The 21690-nt window shown below is 67.0% G+C and overlaps 10 protein-coding genes across 10 annotated transcripts; 5 read left to right on the forward strand and 5 right to left on the reverse strand.

Moving 5' to 3' along the window:
* Positions 1-222: 222 nt before the first annotated feature.
* Positions 223-1442, forward strand: MICPUN_61519 (predicted protein; the record flags this gene model as incomplete). Its single annotated transcript, XM_002504325.1, has 2 exons — positions 223-1391; positions 1427-1442. 2 exons carry the CDS (start codon positions 223-225, stop codon positions 1440-1442), a joined length of 1185 nt encoding a protein of 394 aa, XP_002504371.1.
* Positions 1443-1525: 83 nt separating this feature from the next.
* On the reverse strand, positions 1526-3655 carry MICPUN_84871 (predicted protein; the record flags this gene model as incomplete). Its single annotated transcript, XM_002504651.1, has 1 exon — positions 1526-3655. The coding sequence occupies one exon, from the start codon at positions 3653-3655 to the stop codon at positions 1526-1528; it is 2130 nt and encodes a 709-aa protein (XP_002504697.1).
* Positions 3656-3832: 177 nt separating this feature from the next.
* On the forward strand, positions 3833-4633 carry MICPUN_61521 (predicted protein; the record flags this gene model as incomplete). The annotated part of the gene is made up of 1 exon (XM_002504326.1): positions 3833-4633. The coding sequence occupies one exon, from the start codon at positions 3833-3835 to the stop codon at positions 4631-4633; it is 801 nt and encodes a 266-aa protein (XP_002504372.1).
* Positions 4634-4736: 103 nt separating this feature from the next.
* Positions 4737-6662, reverse strand: MICPUN_61522 (predicted protein; the record flags this gene model as incomplete). Its single annotated transcript, XM_002504652.1, has 1 exon — positions 4737-6662. The coding sequence occupies one exon, from the start codon at positions 6660-6662 to the stop codon at positions 4737-4739; it is 1926 nt and encodes a 641-aa protein (XP_002504698.1).
* A 1033-nt stretch (positions 6663-7695) lies between these two features.
* Positions 7696-9699, reverse strand: MICPUN_50632 (predicted protein; the record flags this gene model as incomplete). The annotated part of the gene is made up of 1 exon (XM_002504653.1): positions 7696-9699. The coding sequence occupies one exon, from the start codon at positions 9697-9699 to the stop codon at positions 7792-7794; it is 1908 nt and encodes a 635-aa protein (XP_002504699.1). The 3' UTR covers positions 7696-7791.
* Positions 9700-9783: 84 nt separating this feature from the next.
* On the forward strand, positions 9784-12528 carry MICPUN_61525 (predicted protein; the record flags this gene model as incomplete). The annotated part of the gene is made up of 1 exon (XM_002504327.1): positions 9784-12528. One exon carries the CDS (start codon positions 9784-9786, stop codon positions 12526-12528), a length of 2745 nt encoding a protein of 914 aa, XP_002504373.1.
* Positions 12529-12540: 12 nt separating this feature from the next.
* MICPUN_108934 (predicted protein) lies at positions 12541-13286 on the reverse strand. The gene has a single exon (XM_002504654.1). It carries the CDS (start codon positions 13278-13280, stop codon positions 12582-12584), a length of 699 nt encoding a protein of 232 aa, XP_002504700.1. The 5' UTR covers positions 13281-13286; the 3' UTR covers positions 12541-12581.
* Positions 13287-13401: 115 nt separating this feature from the next.
* On the forward strand, positions 13402-17127 carry MICPUN_61527 (sulfate permease family; the record flags this gene model as incomplete). Its single annotated transcript, XM_002504328.1, has 1 exon — positions 13402-17127. One exon carries the CDS (start codon positions 13402-13404, stop codon positions 17125-17127), a length of 3726 nt encoding a protein of 1241 aa, XP_002504374.1.
* Positions 17128-17227: 100 nt separating this feature from the next.
* MICPUN_102424 (predicted protein) lies at positions 17228-19750 on the reverse strand (the record flags this gene model as incomplete). The annotated part of the gene is made up of 1 exon (XM_002504655.1): positions 17228-19750. The coding sequence occupies one exon, from the start codon at positions 19748-19750 to the stop codon at positions 17228-17230; it is 2523 nt and encodes an 840-aa protein (XP_002504701.1).
* A 136-nt stretch (positions 19751-19886) lies between these two features.
* On the forward strand, positions 19887-21680 carry MICPUN_61529 (predicted protein; the record flags this gene model as incomplete). The annotated part of the gene is made up of 1 exon (XM_002504329.1): positions 19887-21680. The coding sequence occupies one exon, from the start codon at positions 19887-19889 to the stop codon at positions 21678-21680; it is 1794 nt and encodes a 597-aa protein (XP_002504375.1).
* Between the last annotated feature and the right edge of the window lie 10 nt (positions 21681-21690).

Here is a 21690-nt window from a genome sequence, read left to right on the forward strand (position 1 = left end):
CGCAACGACCAACGACACACTCGCATTCTGGCGACGTGCTTGCTAAGATTTGTTGACCGGACGCGGCTTTTGTGCTGCCCAACGAAACAGTCGAATCACGCTGACTGCCCAGGCGTGGGAAATGAAAATGATTTACCTAATTCGTCAAATGGGCTTTTCAAAACTCACAACACGCGCGGGTGCCCACTTTTCGCTGCACCCCGCAGTCGCTGCACCCCACAGATGGCGCGGACCGCGGGCTTGTTGAGCCGGAACTGGCGTCCCGCCGCGCCAGGGCTCCTCGACGTCACCGAGAATGACATCCGCGACATGAAACTCGCCGAGCTGAGGGCGGTCGCGAAGCGCGCGGGGCTTCATCCGTCGTGGCACGCGGCGAAAAAGTCAGATCTCGCGCGGGAACTTGTCTCCAAGAGACGGGAGCACGCGGCGTTCGTGAGGGCCGTGGAATCTCACGGGTTCAGCGCGGCGGCGCGGCGCGGCGCGGAGGAGATCAAGGGCGCTTTCAAGAAGGGCGCCAAGGGCCGTGCCGTCGGCAAAGAGCGCGGCTTTGGAGGTGACTCGGACTCGAGCCAAACGCTGCTGAGACGCGCGATGAGAGCGTGCGTGCACATCGTGCCGAGCGGATCGGGCGTGCGATGCGGACCGAGGGGCTCTTACGTGCTCACGTGCGCGCACTGCGTCGCGTGGGACGGCGAGGGCGACGACTGGGGCGAGGAGAGCTACTACGATCCCGCCGGTGACGATGAGGTCGACGGGACCGGGAACGGGAACGGCGGCTCGCGTTACGCCGTCGGATCCACCACGCAGCGCGCGGGGAGGATGGTGACCATCGTCGACGCGCGCGGCGTGCACGCCGGCGCCGTGTGCGTCTACCACTGCGACAAGATGGACCTCGCGCTGCTCAGGATCGTGGACGAACAGGGGCGCTTGGAGCCGAAAGCGGCGGTCGGCGCCGGATGTTTCGAGTGGGACGGATCGGAGCGAAAGTTCGTCGGCGTCGCGCGAGAGCCGCGACCCGAGTTGGCGCGCGCGAACACCCGCGTCGTGTGCATAGGGAACCCGTTCGACGTGGACCTCGAGTGCCCGGAGGGGGAGACGCCCAGACCGATGGGATTCACGCCGTTCTGGGTCAGCGCCGGTGTGTTGCAGGGACGACTGTTGACTTGGAAGGAGTCGGCGGCAAAGGAAAACTTGGGGAGGCAGAGGCACTCTTGCTGGACCTACTGGGGTCACAGCGGCGCCCCTTTGCTCCGTCCCGTGTTTCACGACGACCCGAACGGAGACGAAAATTCGATGCAAGTCGAGGTCGTCGGCATTCACAATTCTTGGGACGATACAAACGGACAGAGACACGCCGTGTCGCTCGAGGATATCCAACAGTTCACCGAGGCGTTTTGGAAGCAACACCCCGCGTGGCCTTACGAAGCGATCGACGGCGATGAGGATTCGTACACGTCGGACGAAAACGAGGACGACGCTAAACTAATCCAGGTTCTCTAGTAGCTAGCTAGTTGTTATGTCTTCATCAGTCCCCCTTGAACCCTTTCGACAGCAGACCCGCGAAAGCCTCGTTCGGGATCTCGACGCTTCCCACCGACTTCATGTATTTCTTACCCTTCTTCTGCTTATTGAGCAGCTTCTGCTTCCGGCTCTTATCCATGGCGTAGTAGTTCGCGAGCACGTCCTTCTTGTACGCGCTGATACTCTCGCGCGCGAGCACCTTCTGACCGACGGCTGCCTGAATCTTCACCTCGAACAACTGCCTCGGGAGAATCTCCTTCAGGCGAGTCACCCACGCCTTGCCGCTGCGCTGCGCCTTGTCCCGGTGGATCAGGCCCGCGAGCGCGTCCACGCTCTGCCCGTTTATCAAAACGTCCAGACGGACGATGTCGCTTTGCTGGTACCCGGATTCCTCGTAGTCGAAGGTTGCGTAGCCGCTGGTGCGCGATTTCAGCTCGTCTGAAAAATCGGTAGCCACCTCTCCCATGGGTAACCTGTACCGCAACAGGACCCTGTCGCCGGAGCCGGTGCCGGCGCTGTTGCTCATGTGCGTGTGCTCCAGCTGCGTGCCCCGCCTGTCCACGCAGAGCTCCACGATCTTGCCCACGTGTTCGTTCTTGCACACGATGGTGGCGTCGACCATCGGCTCCGAGATGCCGACGGGATCCGAACCCTCGACCCTAGGGACGCCGTGAGACTGCGATAACCGCTCGACGTCCAGCTGCATCGGGCTCGAGACGCTCACCGCGGAGGACTCTCCGGGATACACCACCCTATACGGCACCGTCGGCGCCGTCGCGATCACCTCCGCGCCGAACTCCTCCTTGAGCCGCTGATGAAACACGTCCGCGTGAAGCAACCCGAGAAACCCGCATCGAAATCCCGGGCCGAGCGCCGCGCTGGTCTCCGTCTGCGTCGTCACCGACGGATCGTTCAGCGTCAGGCGCTCCACCGCAGCCTTGAGCTTCTCGTAGTCGTCGCCCGTCTGCGGGAACAGACCCTGGAACACCATCGGCTTGGCCTCGCGAAACGCATTGAGGGGCGTCAAAACGTCGGAGCCGTCGGTCGACACCGCGCTCAGAGACTTTTGGTAATCCCGCTCGAGCACCAGCGTGTCGCCAATCTTCGCCGCCCGCACGTCCCGCTGGCTCGTTATGACGTACCCGACGCGCCCCGCGGTGAGTTCCCTCACCCGCAGCGGCTCCGGGGTCATCAACCCGAGCTCGAGCACCTCGGACGTCTGCCCCGTTCGCATCGATCGAACTTTATCGCCTATTTTCACGACGCCGTCGACGACGCTCACGCTCGCCACCGCGCCCCTGTAGGAATCGTAGTGGCAATCCAGCATTAAAGCGCGCAGTTTGGCGTTAACGGACGCGTCTCCGCCGGGCGCGGGGACCCTGTCTATTATCGCACCGAGCACCGCGTCCACGTTTGTCCCAACCTTGGCCGAAATCGGCACCAGCTCCTTGGCGTCGATGCCGAAGACGCTCTCCAACTGTTCGCCCGTGCCCTCCACGTCGGCGTTGACGCTGTCGATCTTGTTGGCCACCGGCACGATGGCTAGGTCGCGCTCCATCGCCAGGAAGAACGTCGCGATCGTCTGCGCCTGGATGCCCTGCGCCGCGTCGACCAGCAGCAGCGCTCCTTGGCAAGCCGCCAGCGATCGGGACACCTCGAACGAGAAGTCGGCGTGCCCGGGGGTGTCGATGAGGTTCAGCAGGTACGTCTCCCCCGTGCGCTCGTCCGCGTGGAGCAAGGAGACGCTCTGCGCCTTGACCGTGATCCCCCGCGCGCGCTCCACCGGGAGCCGATCGAGGTACTGCTTCCTGCCGCCCGGAGGGATGGCTTCGGTGATCTCGAGCAGGCGGTCGGCGAGCGTCGACTTGCCGTGGTCGACGTGCGCGACGATGGAGAAGTTGCGGACGTTGGCGAGCGGGACTCGGAGGTAGTCGTCCGGGGAGCGCTGGTGCGCGAGGATCTCCCGTTCGGTCACGTCCGTGCTCGCCCGGGGTTCGGCTTGGGGTTCGGACGATCGCGGAGGTGCCTTCTTCGCCAACCCTCGCCAACCCAACCGCGACGGGTCGAAGGCGACGGACGTTCCCGCGCGCCAGGGATCGAGGTGCGATCGCCGGTGGGTTCCGAGCGCGTCCATCGCGACGGCCACGGCGCGGCGGCATCGCGCGCCGGCCGAGGACATCCTCTCTCGAACCTCCGCGCGCCCCGCCGCTTTGACGAGACTTCGAGACTGGCGGTCCGAGCTCCACGTGGGCTCATCTCAACAAAGGCACGCGCGATGGTGCCTCGAAGCGTCACTGACCCGCGCGCGAGCATGTCCGCGCCGACTCTCGCCTCGCACGCCACCGCCCGCGTCGGCACGCGCGTCTCCACCCGGACGACGCGCGCCGCCTTCGTCGCCAGCCGTGCCGTCGCCTCCGCATCCACCTCCGACCGAAGCCCCGGCGTCGACGCTATCCAGACATGCAAGATGCCAACCCCGGGCCGGCGCGCCTTCCTCGCGACGGCGTCCGCGCTGTGCCTCGCGTCCGCCCCCGCGTCGTCCCTCGCCGCGAACGACGCGGTCCTCGCGGCGCTCAAGGCGAAGGAATCCGCCGACCTCGTCGAGGGCGGCGCGGTGCAGACGCGACTCAACGCCGCGCTCGACGAGCTCAGACGCGCGCAGCAGCTCGCGTCGGTGGGCGAGTACGCCAACGCGCGTCAGCTCCTCCGCAAGGGCGCCCTGGAGCAAGTCCGCGGCGACCTCGTCAAGGTGGGGGCGTACCTGAGGGTGCAGCGCCCGACGTTCGCGGAGTTCGAGGGCCTCGCCGTCACCGGCGGTCTCGACGCCTTCGACGGGAGCATGAGGGCGATGGAGGTTGGCGCCAAAGAAGTCACCGCGACGGACGTCAACACCAACGCTCGCGCCGCGGTGAGCGCGCTCGAGGAGGTGGTGTACCTGCTGGGCCGCGACAGGACGTACCAGGCGCAGAAGGAGAAGCTCATGGGCGGACCGGTGGTGAGAACCGACGGGGAGGTGGCGGGCGAGCGGCGCGATTACCTGGCCGAGGAGGAGATGATCGTGCGCGACGCGAACAAGGTCTTCACCGAGGCGTGGATGACGGACGACAAGTGACGACGAGTGGCGACGAGTGACGCGAGTGAGTACCCTTAGCGCCGAGGACGCGCACGAATGTCATGTCATAAACTCATAAACGAGTAACACACACGCATCGACGTCACGCGGCGTCCAGGTTGCACCCCTTGACGCATTGATGCGGCGCCGACGCGTCCACCAGCATCACCGGGTCCATGACGATGTACGCGATGGCCTGGCCGCCGCCGGTGTCGTCCGTGAACGCCGCCGGCGTCACCCGCGTCGTCCCGGCCGCCTTCGCCTCGCTCTCCCTCACCCACTTGTACGGCGACCGCGCGGGTACCCCACCGACAAACACGCGGCCGCCGCGTTCCTCGCTCTGCGCCTGAAATTTCTTGACGTGTCTGTCAAACGCGTCGCCCCCCGCCGCGGCGACGAGTCTCGACTGGATCGTCTTCGCCAGCTCGTGCGCCGCGCGGTCCATCGTCGTCGCCGCGTCGATCACGGCGGTCGTCTTGGCCGACATCTTCGATCGATCGCGTTCGTGTTTTCCCGCGTTGCTCCTGACGTACTGCGGGTGCGCCAGCCCGACTCTGCGGGCCAAGAGCAGTAAAAACTCGTCGAAGCGCTCGGTGACGCCGACGACGTCAAACTCGTCGACCAAATTTTCGAAACGTGTCCAGTCGTCGTCGGTCACCTTGGCGTGGCACTCCGGGGCTTGGGGATGGACCCCGACCCTACCGAGGGTTTTCCCGTCGATGGAAACGGCGAGTTCGGCCGATGAAGGATCCGAACCCGCGACGTCCGCGATGCCACCCGTCGACGACGCCACCCACTCCACGTCGTATCCCGGCTGCCGCATCTGCCCCGTGCACTTGTCCCCCAGCAACTCGCGCGTCTGCATGTCGTGCACCCTGCTCGCCCACTCCCCGATGTCCCGTCCCCACGCCGCCTTCCCGGGAACGTCCGGCCACCCCTTACCGACGTGCTCCGCGCGCACCTCGCCCTCCTGCTGCTTCCTGATGTAGTACTCGTAAAAGGACAGGTACTGCGCGAAGGGCTCGCGAAGGAGCAAACTGGTGGTCACCTCGCACGTCGCGAGGCCGTCTCCCCCGTCCCCTGACGACGACGACGGCCCAAACTCGCGCCTGAGCTCCGCCACGTCGTCCATCACGACGCGGAAGTGCTCCGCCGGCCAGTTATCCGGCCAGTTGCCCCTCACCTCGACGAGCGTCCTCGGGCCGCCGGCTCCGCCGCCGCCGTCGCGCCACGCCCTCGCCTTGGCGCGCCACCGCGACAGCAGCGCGTCCCACTCGACCGACTTGAAGCCGTATATCAGCGGAAACTCCCAATCCCCCATGGCGGTCTGCTTGTCGAATACGAATCGCAAGGTCGTGCCCCCGGTCTTGGAGAGGTGCCTGTAGAGGTGGAGCGCGCAGCCGGGCGGTTCGATTGGTTCGTGCAGGTTGAACTTTGCGAACGGGGCGAGCTTCGCGGCGTCCATCGTCGCGTCGTCGTCGTCGGCCGCGTCGGCGCTCACCTCGTCGGGGTCGTCCGCGGGCGAGGCGATGCCAGCCTTCGATCCGTTCCTCGACGCGGCGTCGTCAACGTGCGCCTCCTTCGCCTCCTTCGCCCCCCCTTCCGCGAAGGACGGATCGTCGGTGCATCCGCTGGGAAAGTCGCACACCGCCACGCCGTCCGCGCCGGTCGTCCACCGCCCAACTTGGCCCGGGAGGACCGCGACGGGTCTGGGTTCGAGCGGGCGCTTCCTAGGCGGCGCCTGCCACACGACGGGGGGGTTCACGGGCTCGACGATGCCGACGGTCGCGGCGGGGTCGAAGTACCCGAGGCGAGCGGACGCCGCGGTTGCGATGAGCGTCGCGCCCGCGGTCGCCGCGAAGCAGACGAGGCCGACTCTGCGCCCGCAACCTCGGCCTCGAAGCGGGGGTTCCATGGCTACGGCGGCGCAGTTGACGCAACAGTCGCACGCCGCGGGCGTGACGCACTCGAGCAAGATCCCGCAGAGCTCGCAGAGCGCCGGCGCCGCCTCCAGCAGCGCCGCGACCATCTGAACCATGTGTGGACGAGCCAGCTGGCGGGACGTTGCTTCGGACAAAATATCTCCGATGCTCGTTTCCCCGGCCACTTCGGGGCGCGCCGACCTCACGGCGATGAAGACGACGATTTGGCGGCCGAACGTGAGAGTGACGCTAGACGAGCATGGCGAAGTCGAGGACACGGAGCGAGGTGGAGAGGAGGTGACAAAGCAGGGGACGAAGCGGAAGAGAGCCCCTCCCACGAAGGGACCATGCGAGCACGGGGTGAAGTCTCGGTCGAACTGCACGGTGTGCCGCGCTTGCCCGCACGGGAAGCAGCGCAGTCGGTGCAAGGAGTGCGGTGGGTCTGCTTTCTGCGAGCACGGTCGTCGGCGCTCTACGTGCAAGGAGTGCGGTGGTGCATCAATCTGCGAGCACGGTCGTCAGCGCTCGCAGTGCAAGGAGTGCGGTGGGTCTGGAATCTGCGAGCACGGTCGTCGGCGCTCTGACTGCAAGGAGTGCGGTGGATCTGCTTTCTGCGAGCACGGTCGTCGGCGCTCTCATTGCAAGGAGTGCGGTGGTGCATCAATCTGCGAGCACGGTCGTCAGCGCTCGCAGTGCAAGGAGTGCGGTGGGTCTGGAATCTGCGAGCACGGTCGTCAGCGCTATACGTGCAAGGAGTGCGGTGGATCTGCTTTCTGCGAGCACGGTCGTCGGCGCTCTCATTGCAAGGAGTGCGGTGGTGCATCAATCTGCGAGCACGGTCGTCAGCGCTTGCATTGCAAGGAGTGCGGTGGGTCTGGAATCTGCGAGCACGGCCGTCGGCGCTATCGTTGCAAGGATTGCGGTGGGTCTGGAATCTGCGAGCACGGTCGTGAGCGCTCTCAGTGCAAGGAGTGCGGTGGTGCATCAATCTGCGAGCACGGTCGTTTACGCTCTACATGCAAGGGGTGCGGTGGGTCTCAAATCTGCGAGCACGGTCGTATGCGCTCTCAGTGCAAGGAGTGCGGCGGATCTAAAATCTGCGAGCACGGTCGTCAGCGCCCTTACTGCAAGGAGTGCGGTGGGTCTCAAATCTGCGAGCACGGTCGTCAGCGCTCTCGTTGCAAGGACTGTCGAGCCGAACGGCTGTGATCAAACATCCTCTCACGACAAACTCATCTACTCCCCACCTCCGTTTGCCGTCGCCGGCGGCAGCCTCTCCCCCCATCGCAGCTCCGGCCTCGCCGCCACCGCCGCCTCCACGTCATCCAGGCTTATCCCCGGAAACCTCGCACGGAGCCAATCAGGAAACGCCCCGTCGCTCCTCGCGCAGTACGACACCCCCTTCACCTTGGCGTGGACGCTCTTATCAGACACCGGCACGTCGAGGCCCGCGCACCCGCGCCTGCACACGTTACCCACCGGCGCCTCGACCCCGTCGACCGTCACCCTGACGCGGTCCTTGTAGTGCCCGCGCTTGCCCGCGATCGCGCACGACTCGGCCTTTCGTTTGCGGTCAAACTCCGCGGCTGCGGCTGCGGCGGCGTCCGGCTTTGCGCCGGCGAGATCCAGAAAGTAGTCAGAGTCTTTGCGTTTCTTCCCTTCCAACGCCTCCTTCAGGTCGATCCACAGGTCCTCCGGGTCCTCGAGGCCGACGCTGAGACGGAGGAGGTCGTCGGGAACGCCGCTGTCGCCGCCCAGGCACCCGCCCTCCAGCGTGGCCCTGTGCTCGATCAGGGACTCCACCCCGCCCAACGACGTAGCCGGGACCCAAATCTTACACAGCCCGCACACGCTCTTCGCCGCGTCCGCACCGCCCTTCACCCGTATGCTCATCATCCCGCCGAAGGAAACGCCGTCGGTACTCTGCGCCGTCGCGACATCGTGCCCGGGGTGCGACGCGAGGCCCTGGTACAGGCAGTGGCTCACGTTCTTATGCGAGGCGAGTCTCTTGGCGAGATACGACGCCGACTCGCACTGCCGCCGCACCCTCACGTGCAGCGTGCGCATCCCGCGCAGCAGCAGCCACGCCTCGAACGAGCCGAGGATCCCGCCGTTCATCGCCCTCGCCGACTTGACCGCTCCCCACCGCTCGTCGTCTACGGCTGCCACCACCGCCCCGGCGACGACGTCGGAGTGGCCGTTGAGATATTTCGTCGCCGAGTGCATGACAAAGTCCGCGCCGAGGCGGATCGGCGCGCAGCACAGCGGCGTCAGCACGGTGTTATCCACGCAGACGCTCGCGCCGAACGCGTGCGCGCGGTCGCACACGCGTCGCACGTCCGTCACGTCCCACGTGGGATTTGCCGGGGTTTCGATCCAGACGAGTTTGGTTTTTCCATCCGTGCCGATGGCCGTCTCGACGCTGCTCCCCTCGGTTCGCCACAGCTCCTCGTCCGTCCTCGGGTCCGCGCCCTCGTTCAAGTGCTCGTGGAGCTTACCCTTGCGACAGTCGTACAGCCTGAACTCGCATCCTATGCGCGCGCAGTGCTGGCGAAAGTACTCTCGGCACGCGAAATACGAGTGCCTTGGAAACACGCACCGATCGCCGTGTTTGAGCAGCGCGGTGGCCAGGCCGCACGCCGCCGCCATCCCGGAGGAGAAGAGCGCGCATCCAACGCCGCCGTCCAACGCCGCGATGACCGCCTCCGCCTGGACGTACGTGGGGTTATCCGGCCTGGCGTACACGTTCTTGCCGGGGTGCGCCGGGGCGGATTCGAGGGTGGTGAATCGACCGGGCCGGTCGTCGTCTGCGCCTTCGCGACGGTTCGGCGCCGGTGCGTCGATGGCGGTCGCGACGACGCGGTTCGGGACGCGCGCGGCGCCCATCAGCGGCCGCGGAAGGTACGTCTCCGGATCGCGGGCGTACGTCGTCGACGGGTATATGGGCGGGATGACGCTGCCGGTGGTGTCGCCGTGGTTGGCGCCCCGCCCCGGGCAGATGCCCAGCGCCACCCCGCCAGCCTGCGCGATGACGGTGTCGACCCTCGGCGCGCGCGTGGACATTCGCGCCGGGTGCGACGCGGCGTGAGCGCCGGCGGCCTTATTCGGCGCGACCGCTTCGCCGGCGTCTCCGGGACCCACCATGAGATCCCAGCGGTCGCTCGGCCGGGCGGTCGAGGGGCGCCCCGTTCACAGTGACGCGACGGCTGGGGAGACGCTGACACTCCGATGCAGTCGTGGATCCAGTCTCGAAATCTGGCGCGAGTCGGCGGCGGTGGCGGCGGCGGCGGTTCCTTCCACACACGCGCGCGCACCATGGGGAAAAAAGACTTCGTCAAAGAAGCCGACGCCGCGATGGCGGCCACCGGCGAGATCTCCGACCCGCGCTTCCGCGCCGCGCACAGCGACCCGCGCTTCATGCGCTTCCCCACCGCCGCGACCAAGACGAAGATCGACAAGCGATTCCAGAAGATGTTCAGCGATCCCAACTTTGGCACCGGCGGCCCCGCCGCCGGGCGCGATAAGCGCGGGAGGAAGAGCGTCAAGGCCAACAAGACCACCAAGGACGACCTCAAGGAGTTCTACGACATCGAAGACGACGAGGACGACGACGAGGACGCCGAGGACAAAGACGCCGGCGACGCGAAACGGAAGGAGGAGAAGAAAAAGCGAGACGACGCCGGCGCGAGCACCGAGGATGAGCTGCTCGCGAGGCTCGAGAAGTCCCGCGCGCGCATGCGCGGCGCCGTGGTCTCCTCCTCTTCCGACGAGGACTCCGATGAGGACTCGAGCGACGGCGACGGCGAGGACTCCGACGCCACGGACGAGGAGGGCGAGGAAGGGGTCATTCCCCAGATGCTCCAGGGAGCCTCGGGTCACGGCGACGACGTTCCCACGTGCGACGCCACCAAACGCGTCGCCATCGTCGACCAGGAGTGGCAGCACCTGCGGGCGGTGGACTTACTCGTCGTGCTGAGGTCGTTCTGCCCGAAGAACGGGCAGGTGCGACGCGTGACGGTGTACCCGAGCGACTTTGGGTTGCAGAGGATGGCGGAGGAGGCAAAGCACGGTCCGCTCGCTGCATTTGGTAAAACATTCGCCGAGACGCAAGCCGCCAAAAAGGGTAATAAGAACGAGGGTAAGAAGGCGCAGAAGGCGGACGACGACAGCGAACTCTCCATGGAGTCGGACTCGGAGTCCGAGTCGGACTCGGACGACGTCGGGGCGGCCAAGGCGGAGGACCCGGCTGTCGCCAACGAGCGGATGCGACAATACGAGCGCGATCGAATGCGATACTACTACGCCGTGGTCGAGTTTGACACCGTCGACACCGCGCACGCGGTGTACAAGGAGTGCGACGGGCTGGAGTTCGAGCGATCGAGCTGCAAGCTGGACCTGCGGTACGTGCAGGACGATCAGTCCTTCGACGGGCGCGAGATTCGCGATTTCGCGACGGACGTTCCGGGCGATTACGAACCACCGGAGTTTCAGGCAAAGGCGCTTCAGCACACCAACGTGAAGCTGACCTGGGACGAGGACGACCCGGCGAGGAAGAAGGCTTTCGCCAGGAAGCTCACGGAGGACAAGCTGAAGGACGAGGACTTCGCCGCGTACATGGCGGACTCGCAGTCCGACGACAGCGACGTCGAGGAGGACGAGGAGAAGGACGAGCGCGGTGCAAAGAAATCCAAATCCAAGGCGGATGCGGAGGAGGAGAAGCGGCGATACCTCGCGTTGCTGGGGCTGGGCGGCGGCGGCGACGCCAACGGCGAGGCCGGCGGTGACGACGACGACGACGACGAGGACGACTTCATGAAGTCCGCCAGCGAGGGCTCCGACGACGAGGACGGCTCCGAGGGGGACGACGACGAAGAGGCTGACGAAGGGTTCAGGCGCGCCACCTGGGGCGGGTCGAAGAAGTCCGCCGCCGGCGACAGGTTCGGGAACAAATCCTCGAGGAAGAAGGACGGCGACATGGAGGTGACGTTTCACGCGGGTCTCGAGGAATTTGGCGCGCGCATGCGCCGCAAGAAGGAGCTCGGCGGCCGGGCGGAGTCGGTGTTTGAGCGGGAGGAGCGGCTTCGAAGGGAGAAGAGGGAGAAGAAGAAAGCCGAGAGGAAAGCGGGGGTGGCGAAGGCGGGGGCGGGTTCGGACTCGGACGACGACGCGGAGCCGAAGGATTCTGGCTTCGACGACCCGTTCTTCGACGGCGAGGGCGACGCGGACGACATCGACTGGGACGGCATGGGGGGCGAATCGGACGACGAGATTGGCGAGAAGACGATTCCCAAGGGCAAAAAGTCCAAGGCTAACAAAAAGTCCTCCGCCGCCGCCGCCGACGAGGATCGGTTCAAGCTGGAGAAGGAGAGCAAGAAGCAGAAGAAGCGGAGGGAGCGAGGCGAGACCGACGATCCGGACGCCGCGCGCGAACGCGCGGACCTCGAGCTGCTCATGATGAACGACGACGAGGTAAGGGGCGCGGGCTCGGGCGCCGGCATTCTCGGAGTCAAGAGATCATCCAAAAAACCTTCCGACGACGACGGCGGCGACGACGGCAAGAAGGGACGCAAGTCGCGCAAGGAGAGGCTCGCGGAGAAGCGCAAGTCCCGGGGCAAGGCTGCGAGGCGTCAGGAATCCGACGACGAGGACGACGAGACGGCGAACGGCCGCGGATCCGGCGCGAACGTGGACACCGCGGATCCCCGTTTCGCGGGTCTCTTCGAGTCGCACCACTTCGCCCTCGATCCCACGGACCCGAGGTATAAGGACGTCAAGGCGGCGGATGCGATCGTCAGGGAGAGGGACAGGCGGCGGCGAGCGAAGGACGCGGCGCCCAAGCGTAAGAAGAGCGATGCCGGGGACCTCGCGGGTGCGGGGGCTGGCGACGCGAAGTCGAAGGCGGGCAAGGCCAAGGATTTGGAGCTGTCGGCGATGGTCGCGGGTCTGAAGCGTAAAAAGGTGGCCACGGTGTGAAAGCGGCCCATTCATCTAGCTCTGACGCTTCTACAACGGTTGTTTCCCGATACTCATTTCTCAGTTTTGACCGAGGGACACTCCTTGCACCGAGAGCGCCGACGACCGTGCTCGCAGATTCCAGAGCCACCGCACTCCTTGCACTGATAGCGCCGACGACCGTGCTCGCACATTGATCCCCCACCACACTCCTTGCACTTAGAGCGCTGACGACCGTGCTCGCAGATTGATGCACCACCGCACTCCTTGCAGTCAGAGCGCCGACGACCGTGCTCGCAGATTTGAGACCCACCGCACTCCTTGCACTTCGAGCGCTGACGACCGTGCTGGCAGATTGAGCCCCCACCGCACTCCTTGCACTTAGAGCGCTGACGGCCGTGCTCGCAGAATGAGCCCCCACCGCACTCCTTGCACTGAGAGCGCCGACGACCGTGCTCGCAGATTGATGTACCACCGCACTCCTTGCACCGAGAGCGCTGACGACCGTGCTCGCAGATTTGAGACCCACCGCACTCCTTGCACTCAGTGCGCCGGCGACCGTGGGGACAAGCACCGCACACCTTGCATCTCGACCGATACTTCACCCCGTGCTCGCACGGCCCCTTCGTGCGAGGGGCTCTCTTCCGCTTCGTGCCCCGGTGCGCCCCATCGCCATCATCCGCCTCGACATTAGCCTCGATGTCATCCGCGCCCTTCATCTCGGCGACTCTCGCGAGCAGCTCGTCGAGGTCGGGCTCCCAAACCGTCGTCATCTCCCACCCACCAGCCGCGCGCCCCGCGAAGTGGCTCCGTCCGAAATGACGTCCAACAGTCAAAACGTGGTCAAGCACCTTTTGGCCTTTTTGAACGAGCGCCAGTTGACACGCGCGCGTGATGTCGACGGCGCCGAGCCTCGCGGGTGCGCGGGGCGTCGCGGCGCCTCGTCGTGAGCCTCCCCGCGCGAGGATCGCATCCACCGGCGCGATCGGTCGTCGGCCGAAGAGGGGAGGCATCGCGCGCGCGTCTCTTTCGGCACCTCCGGGGAACCGACGAGGCTCGGAGAGGTCGCGCGGAGCGGGGAGAGAGATCGCCGCCGCCTCCGGCCGCGACTCCGGGCGCGGCGATGGATCCGGCGAGACGCACGTCGGCGTCGGCGGCGTCGCGTGTATCGCGGCGCGGTCGTCGCGGTCGCGCAAGGTGAGGGCTCGCATCGTTCGCCCGCCCCGCGCGGTCGGAGAACCCTCGTCGAATACGAAACCCGTCCAGCAGCAGGACGACACCTCGCTGCCGTTCATGCCCCCCGCGCTCGGCGACGCCGCGCAGGCGATTGGCATCGGCGCGACCGTCGCTTTCGGCGGCCTGGTCTTCGCCATCTCCTTCGCCACGCTCGTCTTCTCCGGGCCGGACGCCCCCGAGGGCGCCATCGCCGCCGGCACCGGCTTCATCATGTTCAGCGGACTCGCGGGCGCGTGCGTCGTCGCGGCAAGATCCACCCTCCCAGCCATCGCCGAGGTCCAAGACGGCCCGTCCGCCATCTTCGCCATCATGGCCGCCGCCATCTACGCCACGGAAGGCATCGACGAGTCCGAGAAGCTCCCCACGGTCGAGGCCGCCATCGCGCTCACGTCCGTGGGCACCGGCGTCGTCATGTCCGTCCTCGGCGCCGCCAAGCTGGGAAACATCGTGCGACTGCTGCCGTCGCCCGTGTCCGGAGGGTTCCTCGCCGGCACCGGCTGGGTCCTCACCGCGGGGGCGATCAAGGTGCTGACCGGCACCGCGTTCGAACCCGCGAACGTGCTCGATGCGGCGCACTCCCCGCAGTTGTTCACGGTGGTGCTCCCGGGCGCGGCGCTCGGCGCGGCCATCGCCGTCGGCAACCGACTCATCGGGAAATTCTGGGTGGTGCCCAGCTTCCTCCTGGGCGGATGCCTCGCGTACTTCGGGGCGCTCGAGTTCGCGCTCGGGATGTCCCCGGACGACGCCCTACGTGCGGGGTTGCTGCTGGGTCCGTTCGATCTCGCGGGCGCCGGGTACGTGCCGTTCGTGTTTGACGCCGACGCGTTGGCGAAGGTTCGGTGGGACGTGGTCGGGGATCAGTTCCCGCGGATGCTGACGACGTTCGGGCTGTCCACGCTCGGTCTGCTGCTGATAACCTCGGCGGTGGAGGTGAGCACGTCTCGGGAAGGGGACGCCAACAAGGAGCTCAAGGCGGTGGGCGTCGCCAACGTGTTGGGGGGACTGGGCGGCGGGCTCATCTCGTATCACTCGTTATCCGCGACGCAGATTGCGCACAGCATGGGCTCCCGATCGAGGCTACCCGGCCTCGTGTGCGCCGCCGCGTACGGAGCCGCGCTCGTCGTCGGCCCCGCGCCGTTGGCGTACGTCCCCACGTTCTTAGTCGGCGGGCTGCTGCTGTTCATCGGTTTAACCTTTCTGTACGAGTGGATCGTGGAGGGTTACGATAACCTGCCCAGGAGCGAATACGCGGTGGTGGTTCTCATCGTGGTGACCGTCGCGTCGCAGGGGTACCTGGCGGGCGTTGTCGCCGGCATCTTGGGCGCCGCGGTCGTGTTCGTCAGCGACTACTCGAGGGTGCCGATCGTGCGGGCCAGGCTGCAGGTGGGCGGCCGCGGCGGCATCCGGAGCTCGGCAGCGAGGACGCGCGCCGAGGTGGAGGTCATCGTGCGACTGGGCGGCGGCGTCTACGGCGCCAAGCTCCAGGGGTACCTGTTCTTCGCCACGGCGTACCGGTTGCTCGAGGAGATTCGGGCGCGGCACGAGCGGTGTAAGGCGGACGGCGCGCCGCTGACGTACGTCGTCCTCGATTTTCTCAACGTGGTCGGCGTGGACGGCTCGGCGATTTCCGTCTTTGAGAAGCTACGCCGGTTTTGCGCGAGGGAGAAGATCACGCTCGTGCTCTCCGACGTGGACCGGGCGGAGCTTCGCAGGGTCGTGGCGATCACGCTGTTCGGCGAGGACCGACCCACGTTCGCGTTCGTCGATCGCGTCGACGCGTCGGAGCAGAGCAAGCAGATCTTCCGGGTGCCGCGGCTGGAGAATTTGTACGACGAGGTGGACGGGCAGTACGCCGGCGAGGTGCTGGCGACGTGCGAGACGGGCGGCGTCGTGCAGGCGAGAGACCTGGACGCCGCGCTGCGGTTCGTAGAGAACTCCATGATCGCGCGGAAGGAGGAGCTGAGCGACTGGGGCCGTAGGTCCCTAGGCAGCCCCGGAGCTTCGACGGATGACCCGGAGACAAACCCGGATGAAAAAGACGCATCCGGTCGCTTTGGGGTCCGCGCGAGCTCGTTCGACGACGCGCTCTTCGACACGGACGCCGACGAAGGGTCGGGCACGTCGTGGACGTCGTTCCAGGGGATGGTCAACGCCGTCTGCGGCGGGGATCCCTCGCTGGAGACGACGTTCAGGGACGCGTGGAGGCCAGTAAAGTTTCGCGCCGGAGACGTCGTGTGCGAACGCGGGGAAATCGCCGATAGGATATTTTGGGTGGAGGACGCCACCCTGCGGGTCGACATGGCGCGCGGGAAGATGAGCGAGCTGGTCAACACGATGGACGAGTCACTCGACGACATCGACCGCGTCGGGTTCGGGGGTTCGGGGGACGACGACGACGACGCGGGCGCGGGGGGCGGAGAGACGTTCGGCGAGCGGGTGTTTTCCGCCGGCCGGGGCTCATCAAAGGTCCTGTACCGGTTCGGGGATACCGGCGGGAACGGCGACGACGGCGTGGTCATCGAGACGCTCGACGACCCTTCCACCCCGGCGACGGGCTCCCCGGGGGGCAAGGACCGGGACGGAGGCGGCAAGGACCGGAGGATGGGTCCCAATCGGGTGAAGGACGTCGCCGTGAAGACTGGCGCCGCCGCGGGAGCCGGCGGGTTACTCGCGTCGGCGGCGGCGACAGCGGTGAACATGTCGACCGCCGCCAAGGCTGCGACGGCGGCGGCGGCGGCGGCGTCCGCCGCGGGCGCCGCCATGACCGGAGTCGACCCCGGCACCGTCGTCGCCGCCGCCGGCGCGGCTGCGGAGGCGACCCAGCTCGCCGGGTCCGTGGCGCAGACATCCGCCGCCGCCGCCCCAACCGTCGCGTCCTCCGCCGCCAACGTCGCCGCGGCCGCTTCCACCGCCATCAACGCGGCGGCGGCGGCGGCTGGCGGCGCCGGGATCGGCGGCGCCATCGGCGGGCTCTCCTCTGCGGTTCTCAGGTCCTCGGACAAGGACGACGACGACGACGGCGGCGGCGGCAGAGCCGGGTCGGGCTCGGTCGACGAGGGGTCCTCGGGCTCGGTCGACCTCGAGGACGACGCCCTCAACGCCGCGGGCGAGGAGGCGCCCACGAGCCGCGGGTTTGGCATGTCCGTGACGAGGGATTTCATCGGCGCGGTGGGTTTCTACCGCAGGGGCGGGGTCGGGCAGGTGAGGTTCGGTCGGATCGTGGTGGAGAGTGGCGGGACCGGGTACGTGCTGGACGAGGAGACGATGGAACGATTGGAGCGGGAGAGCCCCGCGCTGGCGATGCGTCTGCACAAGGTGATGGCCGGGACGCTGGCGAACCAGGTCGTCTCTCGCAACAAACTCATCACCCAGTACGTACGCTAAGACTAGCCGCGTTTTTTATATGACGCTTTATTGGGTCAGCTGCTTTGAAGGCGGAGTTTGATATCGTATTCATGAATCTCGCCACGAATCTCATCGAATCCTACAGCGCGACGGGCCCGGTTCTCGGTCCGAGCCCCGACGTGAGCGCCTGGACCACCCGCCTCGCGCCGCCCGGCACGGGAACGAGCTCGCTCGCCCACGCCACCCTCGCCGCCGCCACCCGCAAGACAAACGCGTACAGCTGTCCAAAGATGGGATCCGTGAACAGGTCGAGGAACCACGCGGTCCAGTGGTAGCACCTCGCGAAGAAGACGTACGTTCGCATGGTCTCGTACGCGCGAGCCACGCAGACGCCGCCGTTGATGGGCGCGGCGGCGGCGAGGCTCGTCCCGCACGTGTCGCTCACGTACAGCGTCGAATACAAGTCGCACACGATCGCGAGGAACACCACCGCCGCCGCCACCCGCGTGGACGAGCCCTCGGCGATGAAGTTTCGGATCCGTTCGGGGAGACCGGGCGGGGCCTTGTCCCACCGCCGGTCGCCCGCGTAGACGCGACGATGACGCGGCGCAGCTGCTGACGTGGCGGACTGGATCGCGAGGGAGTCGTCCGTGATCGGCGGCGGTCCCCGCGCGATATCCGCCGGCAGCGGCGATCGAGCCATGTCCCCTCGCCTCTCGTGCGCGAGCTCGTCCCTCCACGACCTGTCCACGCGCACGCGGCCGCCACGCCATTGTCCATCCCTCTTGGCGTCCTTGTCACGTTTTTTCTCCTTCTCGTCCAGCGCGTTCATCGCCGCCGGCGCGACGTCCTCGAGGTGGAAACCGTGGAACCACCAAGGGTACGGGTACATGGTGCACGCGCTGCCCGACGGGGGTATGAGCCCGACGTCCTCGTACAGACACGTCGGCGGGTGCGCGTCGAACAACTCCTGCGCCGATCGGAGCAAGTCGTCGAGTCTCGCGAGCTCGACCCAGTCGCCGTCGTGCATCGCGTCCGGTCCCTCCGCCTCGCCGATGGTCTCCGCGACGGAGGACGGTCGGTCAAACGCGTGCGGGGAGAACCCGAGGTCGGGGGTTCGAACCCCGTCGCGATCCTCATCGGTGGTGTACCCGCCGGTCAGGTCCGACCCGCGCGAGACGTTGCTCTCGACGGAGACGGTGCGCACGTGACGCGGCGGGAGCGGCGGCGGCGGCGGCGATTTGGGCGGCTTTGATTGAGCGCCGAGAGGGGACGAAACCGGGTTCGCCTGCTCAATCGCACCCGCGCGGTTCTTCAGCGACGCGTCCGACTCCCCGCCGCTCTCTCCAACGGAGGGACCGGCGACGCCCTTCTTCTTCATCTTCGGCCGTCGTCGCCACCACGCCTTCTTCTTCTTCTTCTTCTCCGACTCAGACCCCGGCGTCGTCTCGCCGACCGCGCCTCCGTCCATCCCCTCCATCCCCTCCATCACCACCGCCCGCTCCAGCTCCAACTCCCGCGCCTCGTCCGTCGCGATGCGCAGCTTCTTGAGCCGCTGGAACATCTCCCAGTCGTGCTCGACCGCCATCAATTGATCCTTGATCCTGCACATCTCCGCCACTCCCACGTATAAACTGAACAACGGGTGAGAGAGCAGAAACGCGTCGATCAGCCTCGCGGCGCGCGCTAACCTCGCGGCGTTTCGTCTCGCGCCCCCGACGGGCCCGCCGCTGTCGTACGTAGGGACGCCTTCGGGTCGGTTGGACACGTCCAGATCGCTGTGGATGTGCCACGTCATCAGCCACTCGATGCTGAAGTGCGTCGGGACGTTGTGCTTGCGAAATACGGCGTCGTGCAGCGCCGGGTCGGCTCTGCGCAGCAAAGGCGAGACAAGCTCCATGGCGTCCAGGAGGTTGACCGGCGAGGACCTGGTGCTGTCCCGAAGGTGGTACAGCGCGAGCCTCTCCATCGCGGCCGCGGCCAGGGCCTCGTCTTTGAGCAACACGAGCATGACGCCGGCGATGGAGTGAAAGCCCTGCAGGTAATTGACGCAGCCGGGGTTGGCGCGATGATGCGCGTGGACCGAGCCGGCGATGACTCGGCGCAGGGAATCTCGCAGGGTGCGCCTGCGGGACTCGCTCCATCCCTCGGTGAACGCCCAAAGAGATCGCTGCACGTCCGCCTCGATCGTGGCGGCGTCGTTGGGCTGCCGCCCGGGCGGGCTCATGGCGCTGTCGTCCGAATTCTCACCCCCGCCGTCCGTCGAGTTGCCTTTGCCGCCCCCGTCCAGGAGCGCGCGCGCCGCCTCCGCGAACGCCGCGCGATCGACGTACTCGTCCGGATCCCCCCGCTCACCGGGCTCCAGCCCGATCCCCAGCACCAGAGGCCACGCGAACCGTCGGATCTCGTCGTCGCCGCATCCCCGGCGCACCGCCACCTCCCGCAGATGCTCCAGGTCGAGGTGCGTCAGTCCGCACTCCAGCGACGGTGACGTGAGATAGTCCCACTCGATTGCGGTCTCGTAGTCGTCCCTTCGCTTGATGCCGGCGTCGAGCTTGAGGTTGGATACCTCGAGCCAGGTCGGACTGCGCTTCATGCCGCCGCCGCCGGCAACGTTGGCGGCGCCGGACGACGACGCCTCGCCCCCCCGCGCCGTCTCCATTGGTCGCCGAGGGAAACCTCCGTCATCAGATAGAGTTGACGTGGGCAGGTGGGAACGACGGCACCCGCCTGACTGTGGGTTACTACAAGCACTTCGGGTTCGTCCGAGTATTCAAACGCACGGCTCGCGGGGCGCCATGGGCGGCGACGACTGGAGCTTCCTTGATGAGGAGGTGGCGAGGCTGGAGAGGAAGGGCGGGAAGGGCGGGAAGGGCGAGGGGCGGCGGCGGCGCGGCGGCGGCGGCGGCGGAGGAGGCAAGCGCGACGCGACGAACGAAGGCCGAGACGCTCCGTTCGATGAGTGGTCCGCGCTGGACGCGGAGCTCGCGCGCATAGAGGGCAAGGGGAGGAGCGGGCGAGGCGAGACGCCCGCACGCGAGACGCATCGACGGGAACCGCCTCCGCCCGCGCATTCCCATCCCCCGCGGCAGCAGCGGGAACAGCGGGAGCATCAGGAGCGGCAACAGCAGCAGCAGCAGCAGCAGCAGCAGCAGCAGCAGCAGCAGCAGCTACGACGACAATCTCCTCCGCCACCGCCCGCGCCCAAGGCGGACGACGACGAGGACCCCGCGACGCGCGCGGCTAAGATGGCGGAGCGCGCGGCGAGGTTTGCGAACGATGCGTCCACTCGCGCGGAACACGCCGCGAGTAACGCGGCGTCGCTCAAGTCCCGCCTCGGCCCTCCAACCCCGGCCCCATCCAACGCCAAACCCAATCGCCATCGCGGCGACGAAGAACACGGAGCCCGCGCCGCCGCGAAGGCGACCGGCGCGGACGCCGTCACCGAGGACACCGCGCGTCACGCGGGTCACGCGTTGGTGGGGACGTGCGAGTCCATGTGCCCCGACGCCGAGCGCGTGGACCGCGAGCGCAACGGCGAGATCGAGCTCTTCGAGCGCGTCGACCCGGCGTCGCCTTCGTCGTCGAGCGCACAGCTGTGCGTCAAGAAGTTCACCCGCGTGGTGGATAATCCGTCGCCGTCGTCGATACGAACGCGAACCGCGCTGGACAAGACGTGCGCGCACCTGTACGGGCTGCTGGGCGGACGGTGCGACTACCCGGACGGGGAGGTTTCGCTTCTCAGGCGGTCCAACTTTCTGTGGGACCGCCTGCGGTCGGTGCGACAGGACATGGGGCTCCAGGGGTTGACGGCGGGGGGGTGGGCCGCGGCTAGGCTGGAGGAGATGGCGCGGTTCGCCATCGCGGCGGAGTACCTGCTCTGCGAGAACGTCGCCACGATCCACGAACCGGACGGCCACAACAGCCACCTGCACATAGAGCAGCTCGGCAAGACGCTCACCACCCTCGCCGCCGTGTACGCAGACGAGGGAAAAAACGGCGAAAAAGAGTCTTTCCCGAACAGGGCCGAGATGACGTGCTACTCGCTGCTGCTGCGCATGGACGATCACGGGCCGTTCCGCAACTCCGCGTCCACGTTCCTCGCCGTGTTACGCGCCGCCCCGAGCGACGTGCAGCGCTCGCCCGAGGTGCAGTTCGCCCTGGACGCGAGGCGAGCGTACGCCGCCGTCAACGCGCCCGCCTTTTTCGCGCTGGTTCGGAGCAAACGGTGCTCGTACCTCCAGGCGTGTCTGCTGCACAAGTACTTCGACGCGCTGCGGTACAAGGCGCTGGAGTTGGCAAACTGCGTGATGAACAAGTCTCCGCTGCCGATGGATGCCGTGGCGGCGGAGGTGCTGTTCGAAGATTCGGCGGCGCACGCGGCGGAGAAGTGCGAGGCTTGCGGGTTGCTCGTGGAGAGGGAGGGCGAATCTCTTTGGCTGCGCGTGAAGGAGGCGGCGTTCGCGGAGCCGGGGGTGGAGAAGGCGGCGAGGCGACGACGCGAGCGATGGGTGGAGCGCAAGGCCCCGGCCATCAAGAGCGCGAACATGTTCAGGTGGCAGGCGTTGATCACCGGTAAGGTGGGCCGATGAGTTTTCGGAT

This window comes from Micromonas commoda, chromosome 9 (assembly GCF_000090985.2).
Source record: "Micromonas commoda chromosome 9, complete sequence".
Classification (NCBI taxonomy): domain Eukaryota; kingdom Viridiplantae; phylum Chlorophyta; class Mamiellophyceae; order Mamiellales; family Mamiellaceae; genus Micromonas; species Micromonas commoda.

Coding starts and splice junctions, on each gene's coding strand:
- MICPUN_108934 (XM_002504654.1), bottom strand. CDS start 13,280: ATGACGACGGTTTGGGAGCCCGACCTCGACGAGCTGCTCGCGAGAGTC.